General features: G+C 41.9%; 1 protein-coding gene across 4 annotated transcripts in view; it reads left to right on the top strand.

Annotated features, from left to right (window-relative positions):
* Nucleotides 1–8,660: 8,660 nt before the first annotated feature.
* Nucleotides 8,661–23,147, top strand: part of LOC110967916 (centrosome and spindle pole-associated protein 1-like) — a 28,812-nt gene continuing 14,325 nt past the window's right edge. For 3 of the 4 annotated variants that reach the window (XM_022217667.2, XM_022217669.2, XM_022217666.2), the window contains exons 1-14: nucleotides 8,661–8,777; nucleotides 9,222–9,373; nucleotides 10,901–10,973; nucleotides 11,174–11,277; nucleotides 12,758–12,823; nucleotides 13,583–13,908; nucleotides 14,011–14,105; nucleotides 14,684–14,780; nucleotides 14,970–15,027; nucleotides 15,138–15,415; nucleotides 16,074–16,189; nucleotides 16,280–16,415; nucleotides 16,742–16,853; nucleotides 17,812–17,959. In XM_022217667.2, coding sequence (XP_022073359.2) covers nucleotides 9,269–9,373; nucleotides 10,901–10,973; nucleotides 11,174–11,277; nucleotides 12,758–12,823; nucleotides 13,583–13,908; nucleotides 14,011–14,105; nucleotides 14,684–14,780; nucleotides 14,970–15,027; nucleotides 15,138–15,415; nucleotides 16,074–16,189; nucleotides 16,280–16,415; nucleotides 16,742–16,853; nucleotides 17,812–17,959 — 1,714 coding nt within the window. In that variant the 5' untranslated portion in view covers nucleotides 8,661–8,777; nucleotides 9,222–9,268. The remainder of the gene's footprint in view (nucleotides 8,778–9,221; nucleotides 9,374–10,900; nucleotides 10,974–11,173; nucleotides 11,278–12,757; nucleotides 12,824–13,582; nucleotides 13,909–14,010; nucleotides 14,106–14,683; nucleotides 14,781–14,969; nucleotides 15,028–15,137; nucleotides 15,416–16,073; nucleotides 16,190–16,279; nucleotides 16,416–16,741; nucleotides 16,854–17,811; nucleotides 17,960–23,147) is intronic. The other variant, XM_022217668.2, reaches the window with a different exon arrangement.

Here is a 23,147-nt window from a genome sequence, read left to right as displayed (position 1 = left end):
AATGGTTCAATGCAAACAGATTGTCTTTAAATATTAGCAAAACTAAATATATGATCTTCAGTTGTAGGCGCAAAGACACTGATGCTACACTAACTATACAAGATTTTGCGATTGAAAGGACAAATGTAATACAATTCTTAGGTGTTATGATTGATGAACATTTAACATGGAAAGCCCATATAGAGCTGGTTAAAACAAAGGTTTCACAAACCATAGCAGTGTTACATAAGGTCAAAGAATCACTAAATAGTCGCGCTTTGTTTCTGTTATTTAATTCACTTATTGTTCCATATTTGACATATTGTATTGAAGCGTGGGGAAATGCCTGTAAGACTTATATTGAACTGCTCTTCCTTTTACAGAAACGTGCCATTCGAGTCGTTAACGGAAGTGGATACAGAGACCACACAAATCCTATATTTGTAAAATTTAAATCTTTAAAATTTAATGAATTGGTTGAATTTAATCTTCTCAAAACAATGTATAAAGCTCACAAAAAACATTGCCAGAGAATTTGCAAAACAGATTTAAAAAGAGAGAAAGTTGGTACAAACTAAGAGGAACTGAAGTCTTTTTGAGACCTGAAACAGGCACAAAAACAAAAGAAAGATGCATCTCAATCCAAGGCGTCAATCTGTGGAACAATCTGAATTCTGAAATTAAAATGTCTCAGTCGATTTGTATTTTTAAGAAAAATGTGAAAGAGTTGCTATTGAAGAGATATGATACTTGTGAATAACCGGAAATTGTTATAAGAGATAAGATGCTGGTGAATAACCGGAAATTGTTTATCTTTTATCTTTAGATCATGTTAAATGTTGGTTAAAAGGCTGTGTGTGACAGCCAAATACTACTGAAATGTGTTAAAATTATTATTGATAAGGGGCAGAAATTATAAGCTATAGCTTCTTTCTGCTCCTTTTCATTCATTTAACATATGCAGTGTTGTATTGTTTTTAATGAATGAAATAAATAAAAAAAAAAAATGTAGCTAGGTAGCTCTAAGAAGAGCTAACAAGCACATGGCAATTCCTGAAAGTCGGTCATCTGCCAATATTCACAAATACAGATAAATGTATGCACCACAAAGGGCTTCTGATATAATATAATATAAAGACGTTAAAATTAAAAAGAGGTAGCGACTCATCAACAATTAATCCGTCAATATATCCCTGGAGATAACTTCACAGCTAACAGCAGAGTCGAGCTAAAAAAGTAGCAGAAATTCGGTCGTCTACCAAGATAAAAAATATATATAATTACGCTGCGCAAATACAAATAAAGCTCAGTATACGCATCATAAAGAGCCTCTGATAAAATATAGGCAGTTGACAATTCAAAAGAGGTAGGCATTTCATCAACTTACCTCCACATATACACAACGACCTGCAGTGCAAATGAACGGTGGCTATCACTGTCGAAGCGGTGTTTGGAACTAAACAAGCCTCCACAACCCGGAAGTAGACTGGAAGAAAGCGTACAATGGCACCCTATGGGAGTGTCGCAACTCTTAGGCTGAATCCCAAACCGGCCCCTACACACTCCCCCTCCACTACCGAGTGTCACTCCAAAAGAAGTCACACTCGCAGCTGTGGAGGGCACCTATTATTGAAGGGGGAGGGTTTAAATACGATCGTCAGGAATGGGATGCCCTGTCGCCTCACCGGAAAACGGAAGACGTCATCGCCATGGTAACACAAAGACGCCTACTGTGCATGGCTGTAGCACTGTGGCACAGGTTGCAACTAACAAGGATCGCTGCTGCTTCCAGAAGACGAAAGCATCCCACTTTTTTTTCACTCACATGTTTTCCAATCCTATTATCTGGCATTTCAAATCCAACAAATGAATGAATGAATAAATGAATTCTGTCAGTTGTGTTCAAATTTTAAGGTGTCAGGGGGTGCACAATTAAATCAAATGTCAGCAGAGAAGATTTGTTTCTTTTGATTTATCTTTTTACACCACTCTTTTTGTGATGTTCTGTCAGTGTGAAAAAGGCGTGGGAGAAATAATGGACGCATGTGGAACTTACATCGATATGTTGTTTCCTCCTCCATTTCGACGTTGCACTTCCTGAAAAAGTTGTCCAGAGTGAGCATCGATGCAGACTCGCTATTTAAGGGCTGAACAGTCCACTCCCCCTCCGCACTACGCGGTTTGGGACGGTCCTTAATATGGAGGACCCTCCGCGGGAACGCGCAAACGGAGGCGTAGTGTGTAGGGATAGTGTGTAGGGGGTGGTTTGGGATTCAGCCTTACTATCTCTAGGGCTCTGGGCCAGCCACGGACTGGCAGGCCAATGAAAAAAGTTGATCGGCGTTTTGGCAGACAGGCCAGAGACAGCAGCTAGAAGCCTTACAGAGTACACGTCCACCCTCCTGTCACTCACACAAAGCAAGCGCTCTGAGCTCTAAATCAGAAGGATAGGGATTGGTCAAAGTGACATTTTTTTAGAAGAATCGTGCCATGATTGGTTAGTTGCTTTATGGCCCGCCCCTTCATAGCGAGAACAGGGAGGCTGAATCCCAAACCGCCCCCTACACACTATCCCTACACACTACCCCTCCGTTTGCGCGTTCCCGTGGAGGGTCCTCCATATTAAGGGCTGTCCCAAACCGCGTAGTGCGGAGGGAGAGTGGACTGTTCAGCCCTTAAATAGCGAGTCTGGATTGATGCTCACTCCGGACAACTTTTCAGGAAGTGCAACGTCGAAATGGAGGAGGAAACAACATATCGATGTAAGTTCCACATGCGTTTATTTCTCCCACGCCTTTTTCACACTGACAGAACATCACAAAGAGTGGTGTAAAAAGATAAAACAAAAGAAACAAATCTTCTTCTCTGCTGACGTTTGATTTAATTGTGCACCCCCTGACACCTTAAAATTTGAACACTACTGACAGAATTCATTCATTCATTTGTTGGATTTGAAATGCCAGATAATAGGATTGGAAAAAATGTGAGTGAAAAAAGTGGGATGCTTTCGGCTTCTGGAAGCAGCAGCGATCCTTGTTAGTTGCAACCTGTGCCACAGTGCTACAGCCATGACAGTAGGCGTCTTTCTGTTACCATGGCGATGACGTCTTCCGTTTTCCGGTGAGGCAACAGGGCGTCCCATTCCTGCCGATCATATTTATACCCTCCCCCTTCAGTAATAGGTGCCCTCCACAGCTGCGAGTGTGACTTCTTTTGGAGTGACACTCGGTAGTGGAGGGGGAGTGTGTAGGGGGCGGTTTGGGATTCAGCCGGAGAATGCACTGCAGAGCGGTGATATGAGAGTGAGGCCAGAGAGTGGAAGGAGCGAAGATTATGGAGCACTCTTACTTCAAGTAAGTTTACAAACGGTTGGTTCTTCTCACAAATGCATCATCAGACTTCAAAGGCCAAAATATAATAAAAAATGTCTGGCCCAAATAAGCTCCACAGGTGTCAGGTGGGTTGCAGGAAGCCTGAAAACGTTTGAGACCCCCTCTTCAGGTAGGATAGGCAGTTGACTTACAATTTTCAGTTATAAAATGAACATTGGTGTTTGCATATACTATTAGCTATGACCAGCTGACATCTAAATGATTTGTTGACAAAATAATATATATATTTTTTAATTCCACATGTTATATAAATAATAGGAAAAGGAAAACACCGGAAAAATTGGTGAGGGTAGTGAAGAGATTACAGAACAGAAAAGTACTGGACTGTATGGAGCTGTCATTATGGTTGTGTTTAATAGACTTACTGTCTGTTTAGTAGTGTTGTAATTGCTATAACATAACTGTAAAAGGCATATTTTTGGAAGGAAAAAAAACTAAATTTTGGTGCATTATCCCACGTGACACAACCCTTGCGGTGGCAGAAGTGGTCTGACTGACTGGAAATCTCCCGGCCTGAATTTCTTTCCCAGTCCGGCCCTGCCCTCACACGTTGTGGTCTTTCTGTTAAAAAATCCATAAGCCACGCTATTAGACCAGGATCAATGCAATGAAAGTCCCTTAGTCTTTCTGCTAAAATGTGTGGCTGTATACAGTTAAAAGCAGACGAAAAGTCAATAAATAAAAGACGGGCAAAAGTCTTGGTTCCCTCAAGATGAGTTAAGACAAGATTTAAAAGGGTGGCTAATGCATCTTCAACACCTCTGCCTGACCTCTAAGCAAACTGCAGTGGGTCCAGGTTCTCATAAACACAGGCCATAAGCATCTCCTTGACAATTTTTTCAAATGATTTCATAACAAGAGAAGTTAATGCCACAGGTCTAAAATCATTTAGTGCTTTGGGGGATGCAGACTTGGGAACTGGAACAATAGTGGAATTCTTCCAAATTGATGGGACCTTATGAAGTTGGAGAGACAACGAAAAAATTAAAGTAAATATGTCTGCCAGCTGATCAGCACAGTTCTTAAGAACACGCCCTCCAATGCTATCCGGACCAGGGGCCTCATTTATAAAACATTGCGTAGGAGTCATACTAAAGTTTGCGTACGCCTATAATACGAAAAGGGCGTATGCCCTTCACCCCTGATTTATAAAACTTTGCGTAAGCACAGCTTCATGCAATTTCTTGATAAATCACACACCAGCTGGAAGATTGCACAGGTGGATCCACCTCACATTCCGCCCACAACACACCCACATTTTACCATGAATGGTCAATGCAAAGTAGCTCATGAATGTATCTGTATATAAATAAGCTGCTGATCCACGGCATTTCACGCAGCGCCGGTCTGCAGTCTTTTCACTGCTGTGCGTCAGGATGAATGAATCATGTGTTGGCCCAGGCCACCCTGCCACTAAATTTGTTATGATCATGTCCGATGTACAAATAATTTGTAAACTGATTGAATGTACATTTTTTCGGTTCACATAGACAAATTCATTTTCACTCGGGGGTTGTGGTGTGAAGCATGTGTGTCTGCGTGCCTGTACAGGGCTGATTAATGGTTGGACGCTCATCCCATTCGGCCGCATATGGATAAATAAACAAAATTCTTTACTTTTTTTGCATTTTTACTGTGATAGTTGCAGTGAAGAGTGACAGGAAATGGGGAGAAGAGTAGGGGAAAGACATACACACGTGGACAAAATTGTTGGTACCCCTCAGTTAAAGAAGGAAAAACCCACAATTCTCACTGAAATCACTTGAAACTCACAAAAGTAACAATAAATAAAAATGTATTGAAAATTAAATATTCAAAATCAGCCATCACTTTTGAATTGTTGATTAACATAATTATTTAAAAAAACAAACTAATGAAATAGGGCTGGACAAAAATGATGGCACCCATAACTTAATATTTTGTTGCACAACCTTTTGAGGCAATCACTGCAATTAAACGATTTCTGTATTTGTCAATGAGCGTTCTGCAGCTGTCAACAGGTATTTTGGCCCACTCCTCATGAGCAAACAGCTCCAGTTGTCTCAGGTTTGATGGGTGTCTTCTCCAAATGGCATGTTTCAGCTCCTTCCACATATGTTCAATGGGATTCAGATCTGGGCTCATAGAAGGCCACTTTAGAATAGTCCAACGCTTTTCTCTCAGCCATTCTTGGGTGTTTTTGGCTGTGTGTTTTGGATCGTTGTCCTGTTGGAAGACCCATGACCTGCGACTGAGACCAAGCTTTCTGACACAAGGCAGCACATTTCTCTCCAGAATGCCTTGATAGTCTTCAGATTTCATCGTACCTTGCACACTTTCAAGACACCCTGTGCCAGATGCAGCAAAGCAGCCCCAAAACATTACTGAGCCTCCTCCATGTTTCACCGTAGGGACAGTGTTCTTTTCTTCGTATGCTTGCTTTTTGAGTCTATGAACATAGAGTTGATGTGCCTTACCAAAAAGCTCCAGTTTGGTCTCATCTGTCCAAAGGACATTCTCCCAGAAGCTTTGTGGCTTGTCAACATGCATTTTTGCAAATTCCAGTCTGGCTTTTTTATGAGTTTTTTTCAGCAGTGGTGTCCTCCTTGGTCGTCTCCCATGAAGTCCACTTTGGCTCAAACAACGACGAATGGTGCGATCTGACACTGATGTACCTTGGCCTTGGAGTTCACCTTTAATTTCTTTGGAGGTTGCTCTGGGCTCTTTGGATACAATTCCAACGATCCGTCTCTTCAATTTGTCATCAATTTTCCTCTTGCGGCCACGTCCAGGGAGGTTGGCTACTGTCCCGTGGGTCTTGAACTTCTGAATAATATGAGCCACTGTTGTCACAGGAACTTCAAGCTGTTTAGAGATGGTCTTATAGCCTTTACCTTTAAGATGTTTGTCTATCATTTTTTTTCGGATGTCCTGGGACAATTCTCTCCTTCGCTTTCTGTTGTCCATGTTCAGTGTGGTACACACCTTTTCACCAAACAGCAGGGTGACTACTTGTCTCCCTTTAAATAGGCAGACTGACTGATTATGAGTTTGGAAACACCTGTGATGTCAATTAAATGACACACCTGAGTTAATCATGTCACTCTGGTCAAATAGTTTTCAATCTTTTATAGAGGTACCATCATTTTTGTCCAGGCCTGTTTCATTAGTTTGTTTTTTTTAAATAATTATGTTAATCAACAATTCAAAAGTGATGGCTGTTTTTGATTATTTAATTTTCAATAAATTTTTATTTATTGTTACTTTTGTGAGTTTCAAGTGATTTCAGTGAGAATTGTGGGTTTTTCCTTCTTTAACTGAGGGGTACCAACAATTTTGTCCACGTGTGTACATAAAAGTGCCGCGGGCAGGAAGCCGGGCCACTGTGTCGGAGACCACCCCTGCAAATGGGGCTTCTGCTTTCCCCGATGAGCCATACGGGCGCCGGGTGATCAGTAAACAAAATTATTTAATAAAGATCACCGCACAGGCCCCAGATGTGGACCGGCCCTTCGGTCAAACGACCGAATGAAATAACGTTCAATCCGCCCCTGTTAATATATGAACATAGTTCTGCAAATACAGTCGTCGGCCGAATGACGCACTATATGAACATCTACAACAATGAGGGTTTATGATTATCAGGCTCTACAAGTCTAATATGGGATAACAATAAAGGTTTGAGATCAATCTGGTTTCAATTCGCCACTTCACCCTCCGGCACTGCCGTTCCGTCTGTCTCCAAAATGTGCATAAGCAAGCATCAAAGTTGGCGCACCGGTGCGCACATTCTCACGCCAAGTTTGATTTAGAAATCACAACGAACACAGCGTACGCCACTTTCTACGCAAAGTTTGTGATTTACGCCCTGTTTTGTGCGTAAGGAAGCATCAAGAATCAAGGGTGGCACACCGGTGCGCACATTCTCACGCCAAGTTTATTTTTATAAATCACAACCTTTGCGTAGAAAGTGGGGTACGCCACTTTCTAGCCCTGTTTTGTGCGTACGCAAGCTTTATAAATGAGGCCCCAGGGCTTTTTCTTTCCTTGATTCCATGGAACATTTTACACACCTTGCTCCTGTCAACAACATTATTCTGTGAGGGGCCAGCATTTTTAAAAACTGACAATTCCTCACTAAAATCACAGTTGTTAAAACAGTTGTAAAAGTTGTTCAGTTCATTTGAGAGCACCAGATCAGACTTTCCATTAAGGGAGACATGGCTTTCCGTAGATCCAAACCCCCTATTCAGCCAGTGAACACTTTTGGCGTGGACATCGAGATGGTGACATCATGTTAATATTTAGGTGTCCACCTTGATAATACGTTGGACTGGTCTACAAACGTAGACTTCATCTACAAAAAGGGCCAGAGCCGACTTTATTGCCTCAGAAGACTTCGATCACTAGACATCTGCAGTAAGATGCTGCAGATGTTCTATCAGTCTGTGGTAGCAGGTGTTCTGTTTTATGCTGCAGTCTGGTGGGGAGGCAGTATAAAAACAAGAATGCAAGGCGTCTGAACAAACTGATTAAAAAAGCTGGCTCTGTGGTTGGAATCACAATGAACACATTGGAGGATGAGGTGGAGAGATGGGCACTGAGCAAGATGGAGGCCATTCTTACAAACATGGATCATCCACTTCACATCAGCCTCAATGAACAACGTAACATCAGTGGACGGCTCCTATCCCTGATTTAGGAAATCTTTCTTGCCATCAGCAGTCAGGCTATTCAATTCAAAATTAAACAGATAAGAACCCTGACAACTGAATTTCCCTTCGGGGATAAATAAAGTGATTCTATTCTATTCTATTCTATTCTATTCTATTCTATTCAAAGCACAGAAATGGGTAAAAACTGGGCTAAACGGGGCATCACAGGAAATATGTTTGGTTGATGCTAGAGGTACGGACCCGTACCCGTAGCATCTGTACTAGAGGTACGGACCCGTACACTACCAATATGTTTTGCACAAATCTGCTGTGAGTCTTTGATAGGCTCTAAATTATGGACTGGAATTGTATTGCTTGTCATTATATTATAGTATTTTAGCACATATTACGCATAATTAGGTGATACTGCAATAACATTGAGACTGTGACCTAAACTGATTGATCAATGTATTTGTGAAGATGAAGAGCAAACAGATGCTTTAAATGAAATATATTTATTTATGAATTATTACCTTGGTGAAGAAAGTAATCAAAGGAAATCAGCTGCAACAAGTTATGTTACTCTGATGAAATATTTCAAGTTAACTAAAATGCTTTCAACTGTGCAGAGAAACGCTGTTTTATTTTGACACTTTAAACCGGAAGTACTGCACTGCTACAACACACTTGCTAATGATGTTGATCTTAAAGGAAACGACAAAGACACCGCCAAGCTAACAAACACTGCCTGTCGCTCAAAGCCCGCTCACTGGTAGGTTTTATTTGATTCTAGTGATGATAACGCTGGCAGGAAAATTAGCTAACTAGTTATTAGCTAATATTAGCTTTTCTGCTTGTTTCGGTCTCATTCACTTCACTTTGCTTTCCTTTGGTTAAAGCTAGCACATTAGCAAACGTTAGCTGTGTTTTACCTTCAACTAAGTGAACATTCGCTGTCGGTAAAAATATACTGGGATTAAAGTAGTTGTCGCACTATGAATAAAATAAGCTGTTACACCGTTATCCGCTAAGCTAATGCAGCTAAGCGGGTTAATGCTAACTGTTAGGAATGTGACGCTGCTCGCTGTGGTTGCCTGACAACGGACAGTTAAAGAGACAGTAACGGTACCGAGTCCCCCGTAAACTGGTGACACCGTGTGAGTTCATGTCGATCACAGCTTCGACAGTTGTTTTCAGATCTGCTCTCTCTTGTCAGCTACGATGGCTTGCTGTGCTACACGCTGGTTTGTGTAACTTGGTGAAATGGAGATGGACGATGAGCTGGAGAACTTCATCAGGCAGCGCAAGGCCAGAGTGGCCGAAGATAAGGCCAGTTTACAGCAAGACCCCCCTTACATGGAAATAAAGGTGTGTTTCAGTGATCACTGTGGGGGTAATCCTCCTGGTTCACTTCTTACATAGACATTCATTTTGTTACATTTTCATATATATAGTCGTGAACAAACGTGTCAAAACCCTGTAAATCATGGCAGTCTTGAGTTTCAGGGAGTCCTTTAACTGTTTTCTATGAAGGAATCATTAAAGCACATATTGTCTTTGTCACTAAATAACCATCATGCATTTGAGTTCTTTGATATGTTTCAGCTTGGCTCAAAAACTGTAACAAAACAACTGTATGGTGAATCAAATGGTTTTATTTGAACTCAAAACAACCACAACTATGCATTAAAGACCCTAAAAAGAACTGCCAAAATTCCAATAGAAGCAGAAATGGGTAGAAGAAACTGGGGATGGATAGGACATACTCTAAGGAAGCCATTGTCGAGTACCACCAGACAGGGACTAACGCGGAACCTACAGGGGAAGAGGAAGAGGGGCAGGCCAAGAAACAGCTGGTGCCGAGACCTCCAGGCAGACATCAAAAGAATGGGCACCACCTGGAATCAAGCTGAGAGAGAGGCACAAGATAGGAGAAACTGGAGGTCTTTCGTTGACGGCCTATACCCTGGAAGGGGTCGATAGGCGTAATTTAAGACCCTAAACAGAAACCAGAACCCATGCTGCTGGTGCTCCTGGAGGAAACAGCTCCTGTCAGAGAGAGAGCCTGAGTAGGCGTGAGGGAGATTTTATGTAGCTGAGCCACTTGATCCCAGGTGTGGCTCAATCAGCTGATGATCCTCCCTCAGCTCTGGAAAGACAAGACAGGAGCATCTGGTGTCCAGGTGGAGGGTCGTCACTCATAAATTTATTATAGGTATTCTGTACAAATTTCTAAATCTGCTGGGTCTAAAGTATACATATAAGAGGGCTACTTTGAATTACCAGTTTCATTTGGAAACTTTATAGTAGTAAAATAGTTTTCTGCTTTGGATAGCATTCAGATCTGCGCTCATATAGAGCTTTGTGATGCTGATTTAAATGGTTAAACATATCACTTTTACTGTCCTGTGTATTACCAACAACCACAAGACACCACCAGCCTTCCTTTCTGTTGTCAAAATATTTCCATACAATTGATACTGTCTTTTCGGTGTTTCTCTCCTGTTCTTCACTCATTTTGCTGTGCACATGTCAACAGAAATAAACCAAAGAAAAAATGACAAAGTGCACTCTGTGTCTCTAAGATACACTTCTCTTGTAGCTTAGTCACAGAAAATAAGAACTATGAGAGTTTTCCTTTTGTATGAAGCAGCAGAAAAAGTGGCATGACATGTTTGAATTAATTTGCCTCACTTCACATTGAACTCTCTGCGATGTGACGGATGCACATGTACATAGCAATTTTTACAATGAATGTGTAGAGCGTCTCTGTCACCAGTATGCAATCAAACTAAGGCATTACTTCACTTCCAGGGAACAGATCAGAACTTACAGAATAATACTGATCCTGTTGTGTGTCTTAATGCTTAAATTTCCTCTGCTTTTGACTGATAGTCAAAACCCTACAGAGCGTATGGATCCACTGTTAAGGAGAACATCCCTCCCAAGTCAATACCACAGGAAAAAGGTATAAATATGGTCACATTTCTCCTCTTGAATTTCTGCTAAAGATTATTCTTTTGATATAACTAAACAAATGCATCTAATACAAGTCTGTCAGTAGCACCTGTGTGTTTTGCCAGATGATAACGGTGTCAGTTGTCTTATTTTGACATGAAACTCTTGCCCTTATGTCTCCATTAAATATTGATGGGTGTGTTTTGTCAGAGGACAGCTGTAGCGTTGGTCTGCCCCTCGGTGTGGAGTACGAGAAGAAGAAGCAGCGGCTGCAGCATGAGCTCCGGATGGACTACAGGCGCTACATGGCTCAGGTGACTGTCAGGCTTGTTTTCTCATGTGTTTGTTTGTAGCATCGATCTTGTAGGTCAGTTCAGGTTTGATTCTACATCTGTTGGATTTTTTATATCATAGTTGATATTTTTGCTGTTTTCAGGCCTGAAGTCAGCATGGCCGCCTACAACCAAACACCACATGGTATTTTTAGAGAAAGATTTTTCTAAAATATTATATATACTGTGGAGTAAAATTGAAATTAAAAGTTATTTCTAAAGATATTATTGTAAACCTGTTGACACTTGACTCACACACTACTTTATATTAAATAACTCAGGAAGAGTCTTTTCTTCAGGAGGAAATGACATCATGTGGAGCAGGTCATGTGATCTGGAATTAACACACTTCCTTGAGAGGTGTTTTTGTATTGGATAACTTAGTGGAAAGGGATTTCTGGGACAGATATAATTTGATATATTGCCCAAGAAGTCATGATTATCTCAACTTAATAAAAAGAACACAATCCAAACTATTTTTGAATCAACTTGTTTTATTATTGTTTAGCTAATTAGAAAGTCGTTATTAAATTCTGACGGTTGTGTAGTTGACATTATAGTGATATTCACAGGGATGTGATTTTTCCGCGAATTCGCGGAAGTCCGCTTTTTTTAGTAATTTTTTATCAGTAAGTGATTGTTTCTATTATAAATAATGATGGAATTTGTAAATACATGATCATAATGAACATAAAAAAAACATATTTTTTTACTTTTAATGAAAATGTATGTCAGATATATCCCATGGACTTCAAAAGTCCCTCAATTATATATTGACCCTGAAGTTTTATTCTAATTTTACACTGAATTTATTGTGCCATAAACTCATCTGAGGCCCAGATGTTGACGGCAATGAGACCTTTAACTGAAACTCTGGCAAAAATGCTAATTAGCATTTGCAGACTGAATATGTTGTATCTGGCAAACCATGCTTGTTGCAATCAGGAGACCAGCCAGTCTGGTCACGAGATACATCAGCCTTTTCCAGTATTTTAGTACACAATTGGTGGATCATTTGCAATTGTCAACATCCCATAATATGTGTTCAGGTGTCTGCAGCAGCTTGTACAATTCTGAAAAGTTGTTTGTCAGGTATTTAACTGCGAGGTGGTATCAGTCAAAAGTAAATCCTTTGAAACAGGTTCATGGAAAAACTTCCTGCAGTGTGTAATTAGAAGCTTAGAAACCCAACATAAAGTCTGTTTTTGGTGTGTATATTTTGTTAATTACACTATGAAGAAAATATGTCATACAAATACATATTTACCATTAATCTGGTGTATTAGTACGACTTTCTCAGCTTTGATGGTCATCATGGGTACATTTGAGGATCCAGTCCTAAAACTGAGGCCTGGTTTTTAGCTGCTTGAACCCCAGATTCCTTTCAGTATTTTATTTTATTTTTTCCATCTCTGGTTCACAATCCATAATGCTGAAATCATGAGAACATTTTTTGTTACAGAGGAACCACTTTGACCCCGGTAGGCCTGGACCTTTAATTCACCTCGATAACAGGTCGTCTCTCAAGGTAAATGCCTCTTTTTAATTCTCTTAGTTGATTTGTAGGTTTGGTATTTGACTGGACAGAGGTATTATGTTTTTCAGCATAATTTTGACTGTTACCAACAATGTTTCAATGATCTAAAATAAATGATTTCTTTATTTTCACTTGATGGCTGCCAAAATGGATGGCCAAGCAGACTTCCATGGAAGTGCTCATTTTCTCATTCATTCATTATGAATACAGATGTAAGGAATTATCTTGCCTCTGTTTGTTTGCCAGAACATGCAGCCAGGGGCAACTTGTACCACGGGGGGCACTTGTGCTGTTGCCATTGGTTACGTTGGAAAATAATAGAGCAGCTCAACTGATCAAATGATGCTTAGATTTTAAAATATCATCTGTCATCTCTAATAACTGAACATCATGTAAATTCAAGTTTGTTAAAATGAGTTCGTAAATAAGCAGAAATTTGAATAGTCCGCTAAAAGAAATGAATACATATTTTAAATAGTAATACCTAATAATTAACAGTAAAGTAATGGATACATAGTTGAAACATGTAGCTAAAAGTTATGTATAAATAGTTGAAACATTTAACTAAAAGTGAATTACCTGGCTAAAGATAGTAGATACATGGTTGAAAGATACTTAAACTCCAAATGGTAGTAGTGTGAATATGGACAATTTGTAGCTGATACATTTTTGTACCCACTTGTAATTTCTGCTTAAAGTGATCAATGAGGACTTCATATCTTAACTTTTAAAAAACATTGTCTCTTCTAGCAGCACCTGCTTGAAGACCAGTCAGGTCTTGTGTCCAACCAGCGATCGTCCCTGCAGAGAGATGCAGCCACTCTGACAGAGGATAATAGAGGGTTTCACAGAGCTCCACGCCTCACTGAAGTTAAGACTCTCTGCCCTGAGGAGGACGAGGAGCAGCTGTCAGAAGTTCCCAGGCATCGTGACCGGCTTGGGAGGCCAGTGGACCAGGAATCAGAGGAGGAGGAATACTTCAAAGATGAGCTGGAGCTGATGGAAGGCAGAAGGCGCAGACCTATGGGGGTTGAGGCCAGCTATGAGATAACACGATCCACTGGGACTGATGGGAGGTACCTGAGGGAGCTTTTCTTTCTATAGCTGCTTTATGCGTGGATGATGAAGGCATGCTGAGAAGGAGCTGACTGTTGTTTGTCTCTGCTTGGCTTTTTCAGGGAAAAGAACACAGTAGGTGTTGCCAGGGAGGGAAGAAGGTGGAGAGCACTGACCAAGAACGAGGAGGCTGAGTTTACCACTGGTCTTATAATCGGTAGTAGCAACTTTCTGCATTTTCTAACTGAACAGTGTCTTTTACTTCTGATCTCTGGAGAGAGAATGCTTTGTTATAGTTGCTCAACCCACAACAGGGAAAACAGAACTTAAAATACAGTAATAATACGAATAAATACACATAAATAGAAAAGTGTACAAATGAGTGATTAACAGTAATGCAAGGAAAATATCTTTATCAGTGCGTCCCTGTTTCCTCATCACTCTGATGTGTTCCTGGCTGCCTGAACTGGCTGAAAGCTGGCAATGGTATCAAGTGGGTGAATTACATAATTCCATGGTGAAAAAACAGACAGGAAGGTTTCCATATTAGCCCCTTTCTAACATGCACTTCATTCCATTTTCATCACCAGTATTTCTCCAGAAACATCACGGAGAAAGTGAGTTGCTCACATTTTCACACATGGAGCAAGAGCAGTGACTTGAGCACTTTAGACAATAATAAGACATGCTTTTAAGACTATCTGTTCACTGAAGGGAGATTTTAAAATCTTTTTAAACGGCACAGACTTCACTAAGTCTTTCCACACTGCTGATGAAATTACAATCTCTCTTCAGGAGCAGCTGATACAGACGAGGCTTTGCAGAGGAGGAAGGACCGTTACAGACAGGAGCTGGAGGAGCAGATAGCTGAACAGCACCGGAACAAGAAGAGGTACGCTCTCAGTCATCTTCCGCTCATCATGTCCAGTAGAAAACCTCAATGTTTTAACATCACAGGCATGAAGATGGAACTTGCAGTGGCTGCAGAAATGACTGATGAAGCTTAAATTTATTTTTTTTAGATGATGCTGCATCAAATGCTTTATATCAGTAACTCACCAAGTTCATGTCCTTGATGCAGGGAAAAAGATTTGGAGTTAAAAGTTGCAGCAACCGGAGCAAATGACCCTGAGAAACAGGTCAGTGGACATCTGACAACCAACCCTCATTTAGTTTGGTAAAGACTATATTTATAGTATGCAGTATATTTGTTCTTAATGTTTTGTTTCCACCTCTGTCCACATTCTAGCCTGACCGAATCAGGCAGTTTGGACTGAGCAGGAGAAAAGATTCTCAGCGTTTGGAGCCCTCGCCAACAGGAGAGAGTGGATCATCTTCTAGAGCGCTGATCCATAATGAGAAGACCGGTGCTAGAGAAAGGGACCTGCCTCCTCCTGAGCAGCCCTTTGTGGCCTTTCAGTCCCCGGTGCTGGAGTACAGCTCTGCTCTGGGCCTGGGGGGCAATAGTCTGCCTCACAGCACCCAGCCTGCAGCCCCTTCTTTCCCCAGCGCAACGGACATCCCCAGGTATTCCTTAAACTTAAACCTTGCATCTAGGGGTGTAATTGTCCTGAACTATTCTGTACCTGGCGTATAAACGTATATCAGTATTAAAATTCCTCAGTTCAGTACATCCTGTTGAACAAAGAAGTTTTTATGTCGACATACTTTTGTGAGTGCGAATGTTTTGTCAATGCTGCAGTTGTCCATTAGCTATAGCATGCTAGCAGGGTTAGCTTGAAAGCTGGGCAGAGACTGACATTTGTTTTAAACATGTATGATGTGTTAACTCTCACTACATGTTGATATCCTGTGCCACCAGAATCTGTAACCTCTGTGCTCATGATGAACTCGTCTCTCCACCGTATTCACTTTTGTATAAATTTCATGTGTCTGTATGAAAACACACAGGATTTGAATCCACAGCTGGCTGTGAAACTGATGTCAACCACACCACTGTACAGAGAGAATCTTCTAAAATGCAACTCCTTTGAAAGACATTTGCAGGGTTTCGTGATAATCTTTAAGATAATATCTGTAAGCTTTGTGTCTCTGTGGGTGGATGATTGTTGGTTGATGTGTCATAGCAATATGCCGTCATCTTTATACACAGCCAGAAGAATGAGACCTGCAGAAAGACTCCGATTTGATTTGAGTCATATTTTTTCCAACTTTGTCCCTCCAGAAATCCTCTGTTTACTCCTCACCCTCCTTCACTGAGTGAGGTCTACAGAAGTCCGTATGGAGAACCGCATCACTACTACGGCACCAGAAACCTGCTCGACCCAAACATGGCCTACTGTAAGTACTGATTCCTGCTACACTGGAGTAAGACTATCTTTTGTTAGTAGGCGAGATAAATGCAATTTTGTGTTTAATTCTTCTGTCCAGATGGTCACCTGTCTGTTCCTGGTGCTGGCCTTCCCATGTCCTACTGGAATATACCACCAGGTGGAGCCAGTCGTTTTGGGAACCACAGCCCTCACAGCCAGCACAGTGGAAGCAGCTTCCCTGAGCCTCCAATACAGTTGTTATCTCCTCTGCATTTTTACTTTTGAAAGAAGGCCAAACGTTTCAGATAAAATCAGATGAGTTGGCAGAAATGTATCTGTTTTATATGCACACATGTTTAATCATGTTAGCAAGCACACCTCAACTCAAATTAACTGAATTCAGTGAGCCAAGGATGCATTATATAAAGATTAACTTAACACAGTGGATGAGAAACATGCTTTTCATGTATCATCTGGGCAATAGTGGAACTAATAAATGTCATTGATAAGAGAGAAATATTAAAAGAGGCTAAAAATCCTGATTAGATTTCAGCATTGTGTCTCTTTACTGTTCTGACAGACCCAGCAACGACACTGCTGCTGTGGAAACGCAGCTCAGGGTTTTCCCTTCAGAGAGATCCAGATCAAACAGGGATAGGATTCTGAGCTACAGAGAGGCTCTGAAGCAACAGGTAGGTTCAACTGGTTTTCATTCAAGAAATAAGCCTTCTTTCTGCCATCTTTTAAAACACCAGCTTTAACATTTTCAGAGAATATTGGCGGGTCTCCTGGAGTAAACACACAAATACAGCTCCATATGAACAGAACCACTTTAGCTGAAGTCGACCGGCAGCAATGTTGCTAGAGAGGGGCAGAGCATTTTGGACTTTCACTGCATTAGTGTGTGATATGTTGGCAGGAAGTTACCAGGAGTGGGAGCGACGAGATTTACAACCAGGTAAAATGATGTAGTTAAGAATTACACATATAGTGTAAGTTGTGTGCTTTGATGCTCATGAATTCGTAGTTAGAATCGGCTGTAGAAGTATTTGAGATTTTCCCCGGCTGTGGCATCACTTCATATCCCAGTTCCACCTCAATCCCATCCCAGTGTCTCTTGTTTCCCTCTAAACAAAGCAACAAAAAATCCTCTACCTTTCTCCTAAGTGTGGGTATTCTGGCATATATATCTCCAACATGAATGCTCACAGCAGGCTCACACAAATCCATCCTCTGCTACATCCTCTTGCTCGTACAGTTGTAACTTATTTGTTCTGTTATGGCAGCATTGTGGTGTCTTTACGAACTGATGGCTCATAACTTGTACATGCAACCCTCATAAGACAGCCAGGTATAATTTTGAATATGTGAAAAGCTGCATGGAACATGTTGTTTTGGTGTTATGATTCTAGTTTTTGCACTTTTAATTGGACATTTTTTTCATATATATATATATATATATATATATATATATATATATATATATATATATATATATATATAGAGAGTGCCAAGGTTTACTCTGTTCCATTTTTTTTGGTAAGTTGGACATAATTGTAAGGAAAAATAACTACTGATAAATAATTTCAGTGTTTGTAAAACAGTGGTTGTCATTTTTTGAGTGCTAAGTAACTGAGCTCTGTACCTTAGATCCAGGAGCAACACGAACGGAGGCGTCTGGAGAGGGAGGAGAAGGAGCGCTACGAGGCCCAGCTGGAGGCAGACATGAAGAACCACCAGCCCTGGGGGAGAGGTGGAGGAGGAGCCCCGCTGAGGGACAGCACCGGAAAACTCATCGGTAGGTCCCCGAGTGTACCGTCTTTATGTTTGTTTGTTTTTAAGTTTATTGCAAAGTAATTCTTACATATGTGGAATTTGATTTGGTGTGTTAGTGTTTAACACTAAACACTAACATGGAGATTGAAAAATATGCTGCCAGTTAGTAGACTGTAAGTGTAAGCAATGGATAACAGGAGGTCCTCGGTTTACGACGTCCTCGACCTACAGTGTTTTGTTGTTACATCGGAACTGCTTACGTGGAACTAGCCAGCAAACAGAGCGGACGAATACATTGTCACATGGTGCTATAAGACGGCTTTGTTTGCATCCGTTGGTTGTATATTGTTGATCCTCAGGGCCAGTGACCCCCTAATTAACTTATTCAGCTGTCAGGGAATCACCGGACCAGCTCTCCATCCTTCGGGTCCGGTCCTACTGCCCCCTGAGATCTTACTCAGAGGGATGCTGCAGAACTGTTAAGCTGGTTGACGAGGAAAATTCGCCTAGCTGTCTCACTGCCTTCATCCAGATGCCTATCCCTGCTTCCTCTGATAATTAATTTAACCGAGTAGCCACTTCGGTATAGTTAAATTTAACCACCAGACACACCTGTTAACGGCAGCTTTTCCTCTCATAGATCTTGCACTTGTTAAGTTGCTAGGTTAATTCAGAGGTTATGGACATATAGACAACCTCTAGGATATGTTTATATAGGGCCAACCTGGCCCCCATGACTAGGTAACCTTTCAGAACCTTTGCTATTGTTATGCACGCTGTAATCTGACTTTTTACATCCAGAGCTAGATGTATAAGTATTCATTCAGGGATAAAAATAGCACTTGCAATTTGTTGTCTTTAATTGCAGAATAATGCTTTATTAATATAGTTTTAGCAGGGCAAAAGCATAGCCAATAAATCATCAGACAGTTAATCAAACATCACTATTCTTTCAATTGTTTAACACGACTCATTAGTGGAACTATGCTTTCATAAAAGAGAAGTAATATTCACCCAGATTACATAATTTGGAGGGAGAGCAGTCACGGTGTGGCCATACCCGGCTGCTCACCTGAGACCCGCCGGGGCCCAGGGGGAAGTGGACGGGGGTCCGACCAGATTTAGATCTGCATATATCCATTTTTGTTGTTTGGTCCAGTATTCCTCACATGGAAAATAGAGTTCAGTAATGTTCCTTCAGACAGCATTATTTCCAGATCACAGTTCAGTAATCCTCCAACACTGCAGGAAACGCAGTACTTTGGTCCATAATTCCATCAGAACAGTTATTCCTTTGCAGATCATGTTGAATTCCCTGTCCGAGTTACGTGGTAATCATCCCCTGTGCTCAGACTGATGTCTGGATTGCACCCAGGCAGATACCCGCAACAATCTCCCAACTTGCGTCTCGATCAGATGTAATTTATAGTTTACTGTATCTTTACCCCCTCCCAACTCACACACTTGCCCCATACACTGACCGCATGATCACCTCCACTTTTAAGGAACTGAAACTATCTGTTTTGGACTGTCCAGACAGCCCATCTTGCCCCCCCTGATCTCTCCTGTCTGCAACTCAGCACAGGCTCCTGATCAGGAAATGGAAAAGCGGATGTCAGCCTCTAACTGTCGCTGGCATCCCATTGTGCAATCTTTTGGACAATGTGTACAGACTTATTAAAAAAACCCAATCTATTTTGAGTCTAGAGACCTTTACTGTGAACACTTGACCCTAGTTCACTTAACTCATGACTTCTCACCTCAATACAAAGTTAAAACCCTCTTATCTTAACAGTAGTCAAATCAAAACTCTTAAAAGCATTCCCATTTCATAAAGCATAAGTTCCTCTTTTTAGTCAAATCTATCAAACACCAGTTTTCACAGTGAGCTGCTGTTCTGACCTGGTTACTTCTTAAACAAAGATTCTCAAGACAACCTTTCAAAAATAATCAAACCCTCACTTTTTACAGTGAGTCATGCTTCTGATTTTTACACTGTTTCAACATTAAAGAATGTAAGAAATAGACACTTGGTTAGTTCAAACTCATTCATTAGGTTATGGCATAATCTGATCCTAAATCACAGGTTATAACATCACAATGTTCCCTTATTTAGCTGTTGTTCTGTCAGAGTCTCCCCTTTGTGGCTGATTCTGGGATCTCATATCTCCATGCTTCACAACACCCCCTTCTATGAGATCCCAGTCAGCCCCTATAAATGGCTGGTTTTGGGATCCCATATCTCCGTGCTTCACAACACCCCCTTCTTGGGATCCAGAGACAGACATTTCTTTCCTTTCCTTCTTTCTGATAAAAGCAACCCAAAACTTGGGGATAACACAGTGGTTGATTATTAGTTTAATTATATGTTCAGTGAGCAAGCATACAGGTCAGCCTGTTATTTTAGGCCTTTGTATTTCTTCTGGGGCGCCTCCCTCACATCGTATTCAGCTACGGGGAGTTCAGCACCCACAGGCGTTGTACCGATATCCGAAATCCTTCTTGGTCAGTCCAAATAAATCCTTCAGGTAGGAACCTTCAAAAAAGGTCTCCCAGTCGATCGTGGTTACCCAGGTACAGCTCGCTGATACTCAGACAGCTCCCCAGCTCTACCCGGTTTCAACTTCTGCAGTCACTTTTTATCCACTCTTTGAATGCAGGTTTCTGCCTCCTCTTGGATACATCCAATACAAAAAAACCTGTACATCCTTCTTCGCCCCTTTTCTGGAGCTCACCTTCAGTACCTTCACCCTACTGGGCGTAGGATAATCCATGGAGTCAGCGGTCTCCTCCTCGCCGATCTCAGCCTGTTCGGCCCGTCAGAGGCCCCGCCAGGCGCCTCCTGCGTTACTCTTTCTGCACTGTAACACCCTCATTTCCTTCTGACAAAAATTCATTCTTTGCATATTCCAGTTTCTTAAGAGCTGTGCCACTCCACAGCCCAGTTGTGGCTCTTCTTAAAACAACACCCTTCGCCGCTGCCACAGAGATGAAGGGTGGAAGATTCAGCGTGCTCATAGCCATTTTACCGTTCCTGGTTCCCCTAATCTCAAACTGGCTTCAGCTGCTCCCCGCCCTGGACTCCTTTTCTTCAACAGTACTCCATTACTGTCTCAACTCTTTTCTTTTCCCAGTCACTTGGGACGGTGCTTCATAATGAGCCCTCCTACCTGCTGTCCTCTGCGACCAGTGTTGTAACCGCCACACACCTCACAGTTCTGCAGGACACGGCGTATTCCGTTCCCAGAAATCCAAAGACGATGCCTCATAGTGAGCCCTCCTACCCGCTGTCCTCTGCGTCCAGTGTTGTAATCCACACACCTCACAGTTCTGCAGGACACGACATATACTGCGCCCAGGAATCCAAAGACGGTGCCTCTCCAGTTCCCTCCGTGTAGGAGCGATGCCAGCATGTCCGGTATTCTCATGGACAGCCTTCACAACCTCCTCCACGTATCCCGCCGGGACCTCCCTTCCTCTGGGAGAAATGTCCCCCTTTTCACTCCCAACAAAGACGATTTTTCTCATTTGAACCAAACAATCCACCTTATAATTCCCCAATCAGTGAGCCCTTCGATCTCATGTGGGCTCTCTGGTGTTCCAATCACTGAGTCAGTGACAGCTACCATGCTCTGCAGCCAGGGTGCTTGCAGCTGAAGTGGCCTACTCTATTTTTGGCCTTACTTCCCCATCTGCATCTGAGCTCTCCCCCGCGATGCAGCATGTCCAGTAACTGTCATTTCCTCATCTGTCTCTCTCGCTGACAGTTGTCAGTAACAGCCTTCTTCACCCCAAATCTCTCTTCTTTGGGGATCGCCGCCTCAACAAACTATCTCACAACCAGGTCCCAAGAATTCCATCCCCATGAATAAGTACCTGAACCTCCTGCTCAGGTACTACCCCTGGAGAAATTCTCAGCGACTGGGACGTGGCTGCATTCTCATCTTCACCCCCCTTCTGTCGCTTCTCAGTCGCTGCTTCCTCTTAGTTGGGCTGAGTGGCCCCAAAGACTAGTAACCTCTGCAGCCTGCACGCTCACTTCCTCCCCCCGCCTCCAGCACCGCATCTTCCGCAGCCACAGCAGGCGGCGGAGGAGAACTCAGAGACGGGATATTCAAATCCCGCTCTCCATCCTTATTATCCACTTTTGTTCGTCTTTGTTGAGTTGTCTGCCCCTTCAAAGCCGCTCGTAGCGCATACACACGTGGACAAAATTGTTGGTACCCCTCAGTTAAAGAAGGAAAAACCCACAATTCTCACTGAAATCACTTGAAACTCACAAAAGTAACAATAAATAAAAATTTATTGAAAATTAAATAATCAAAATCAGCCATCACTTTTGAATTGTTGATTAACATAATTATTTTAAAAAACAAACTAATGAAATAGGGCTGGACAAAAATGATGGTACCCATAACTTAATATTTTGTTGCACAACCTTTTGAGGCAATCACTGCAATTAAATGATTTCTGTATTTGTCAATGAGCGTTCTGCAGCTGTCAACAGGTATTTTGGCCCACTCCTCATGAGCAAACAGCTCCAGTTGTCTCAGGTTTGATGGGTGTCTTCTCCAAATGGCATGTTTCAGCTCCTTCCACATATGTTCAATGGGATTCAGATCTGGGCTCATAGAAGGCCACTTTAGAATAGTCCAACGCTTTTCTCTCAGCCATTCTTGGGTGTTTTTGGCTGTGTGTTTTGGATCGTTGTCCTGTTGGAAGACCCATGACCTGCGACTGAGACCAAGCTTTCTGACACTAGGCAGCACATTTCTCTCCAGAATGCCTTGATAGTCTTCAGATTTCATCGTACCTTGCACACTTTCAAGACACCCTGTGCCAGATGCAGCAAAGCAGCCCCAAAACATTACTGAGCCTCCTCCATGTTTCACCGTAGGGACAGTGTTCTTTTCTTCGTATGCTTGGTTTTTGAGTCTATGAACATAGAGTTGATGTGCCTTACCAAAAAGCTCCAGTTTGGTCTCATCTGTCCAAAGGACATTCTCCCAGAAGCTTTGTGGCTTGTCAACATGCATTTTTGCAAATTCCAGTCTGGCTTTTTTATGAGTTTTTTTCAGCAGTGGTGTCCTCCTTGGTCGTCTCCCATGAAGTCCACTTTGGCTCAAACAACGACGAATGGTGCGATCTGACACTGATGTACCTTGGCCTTGGAGTTCACCTTTAATTTCTTTGGAGGTTGCTCTGGGCTC

Source organism: Acanthochromis polyacanthus, chromosome 10 (genome assembly GCF_021347895.1).
Source record: "Acanthochromis polyacanthus isolate Apoly-LR-REF ecotype Palm Island chromosome 10, KAUST_Apoly_ChrSc, whole genome shotgun sequence".
Classification (NCBI taxonomy): domain Eukaryota; kingdom Metazoa; phylum Chordata; class Actinopteri; family Pomacentridae; genus Acanthochromis; species Acanthochromis polyacanthus.
The sequence above is the reverse complement of the archived record's forward strand: the minus strand, read 5'-3'. Positions and strand labels throughout refer to the sequence as shown.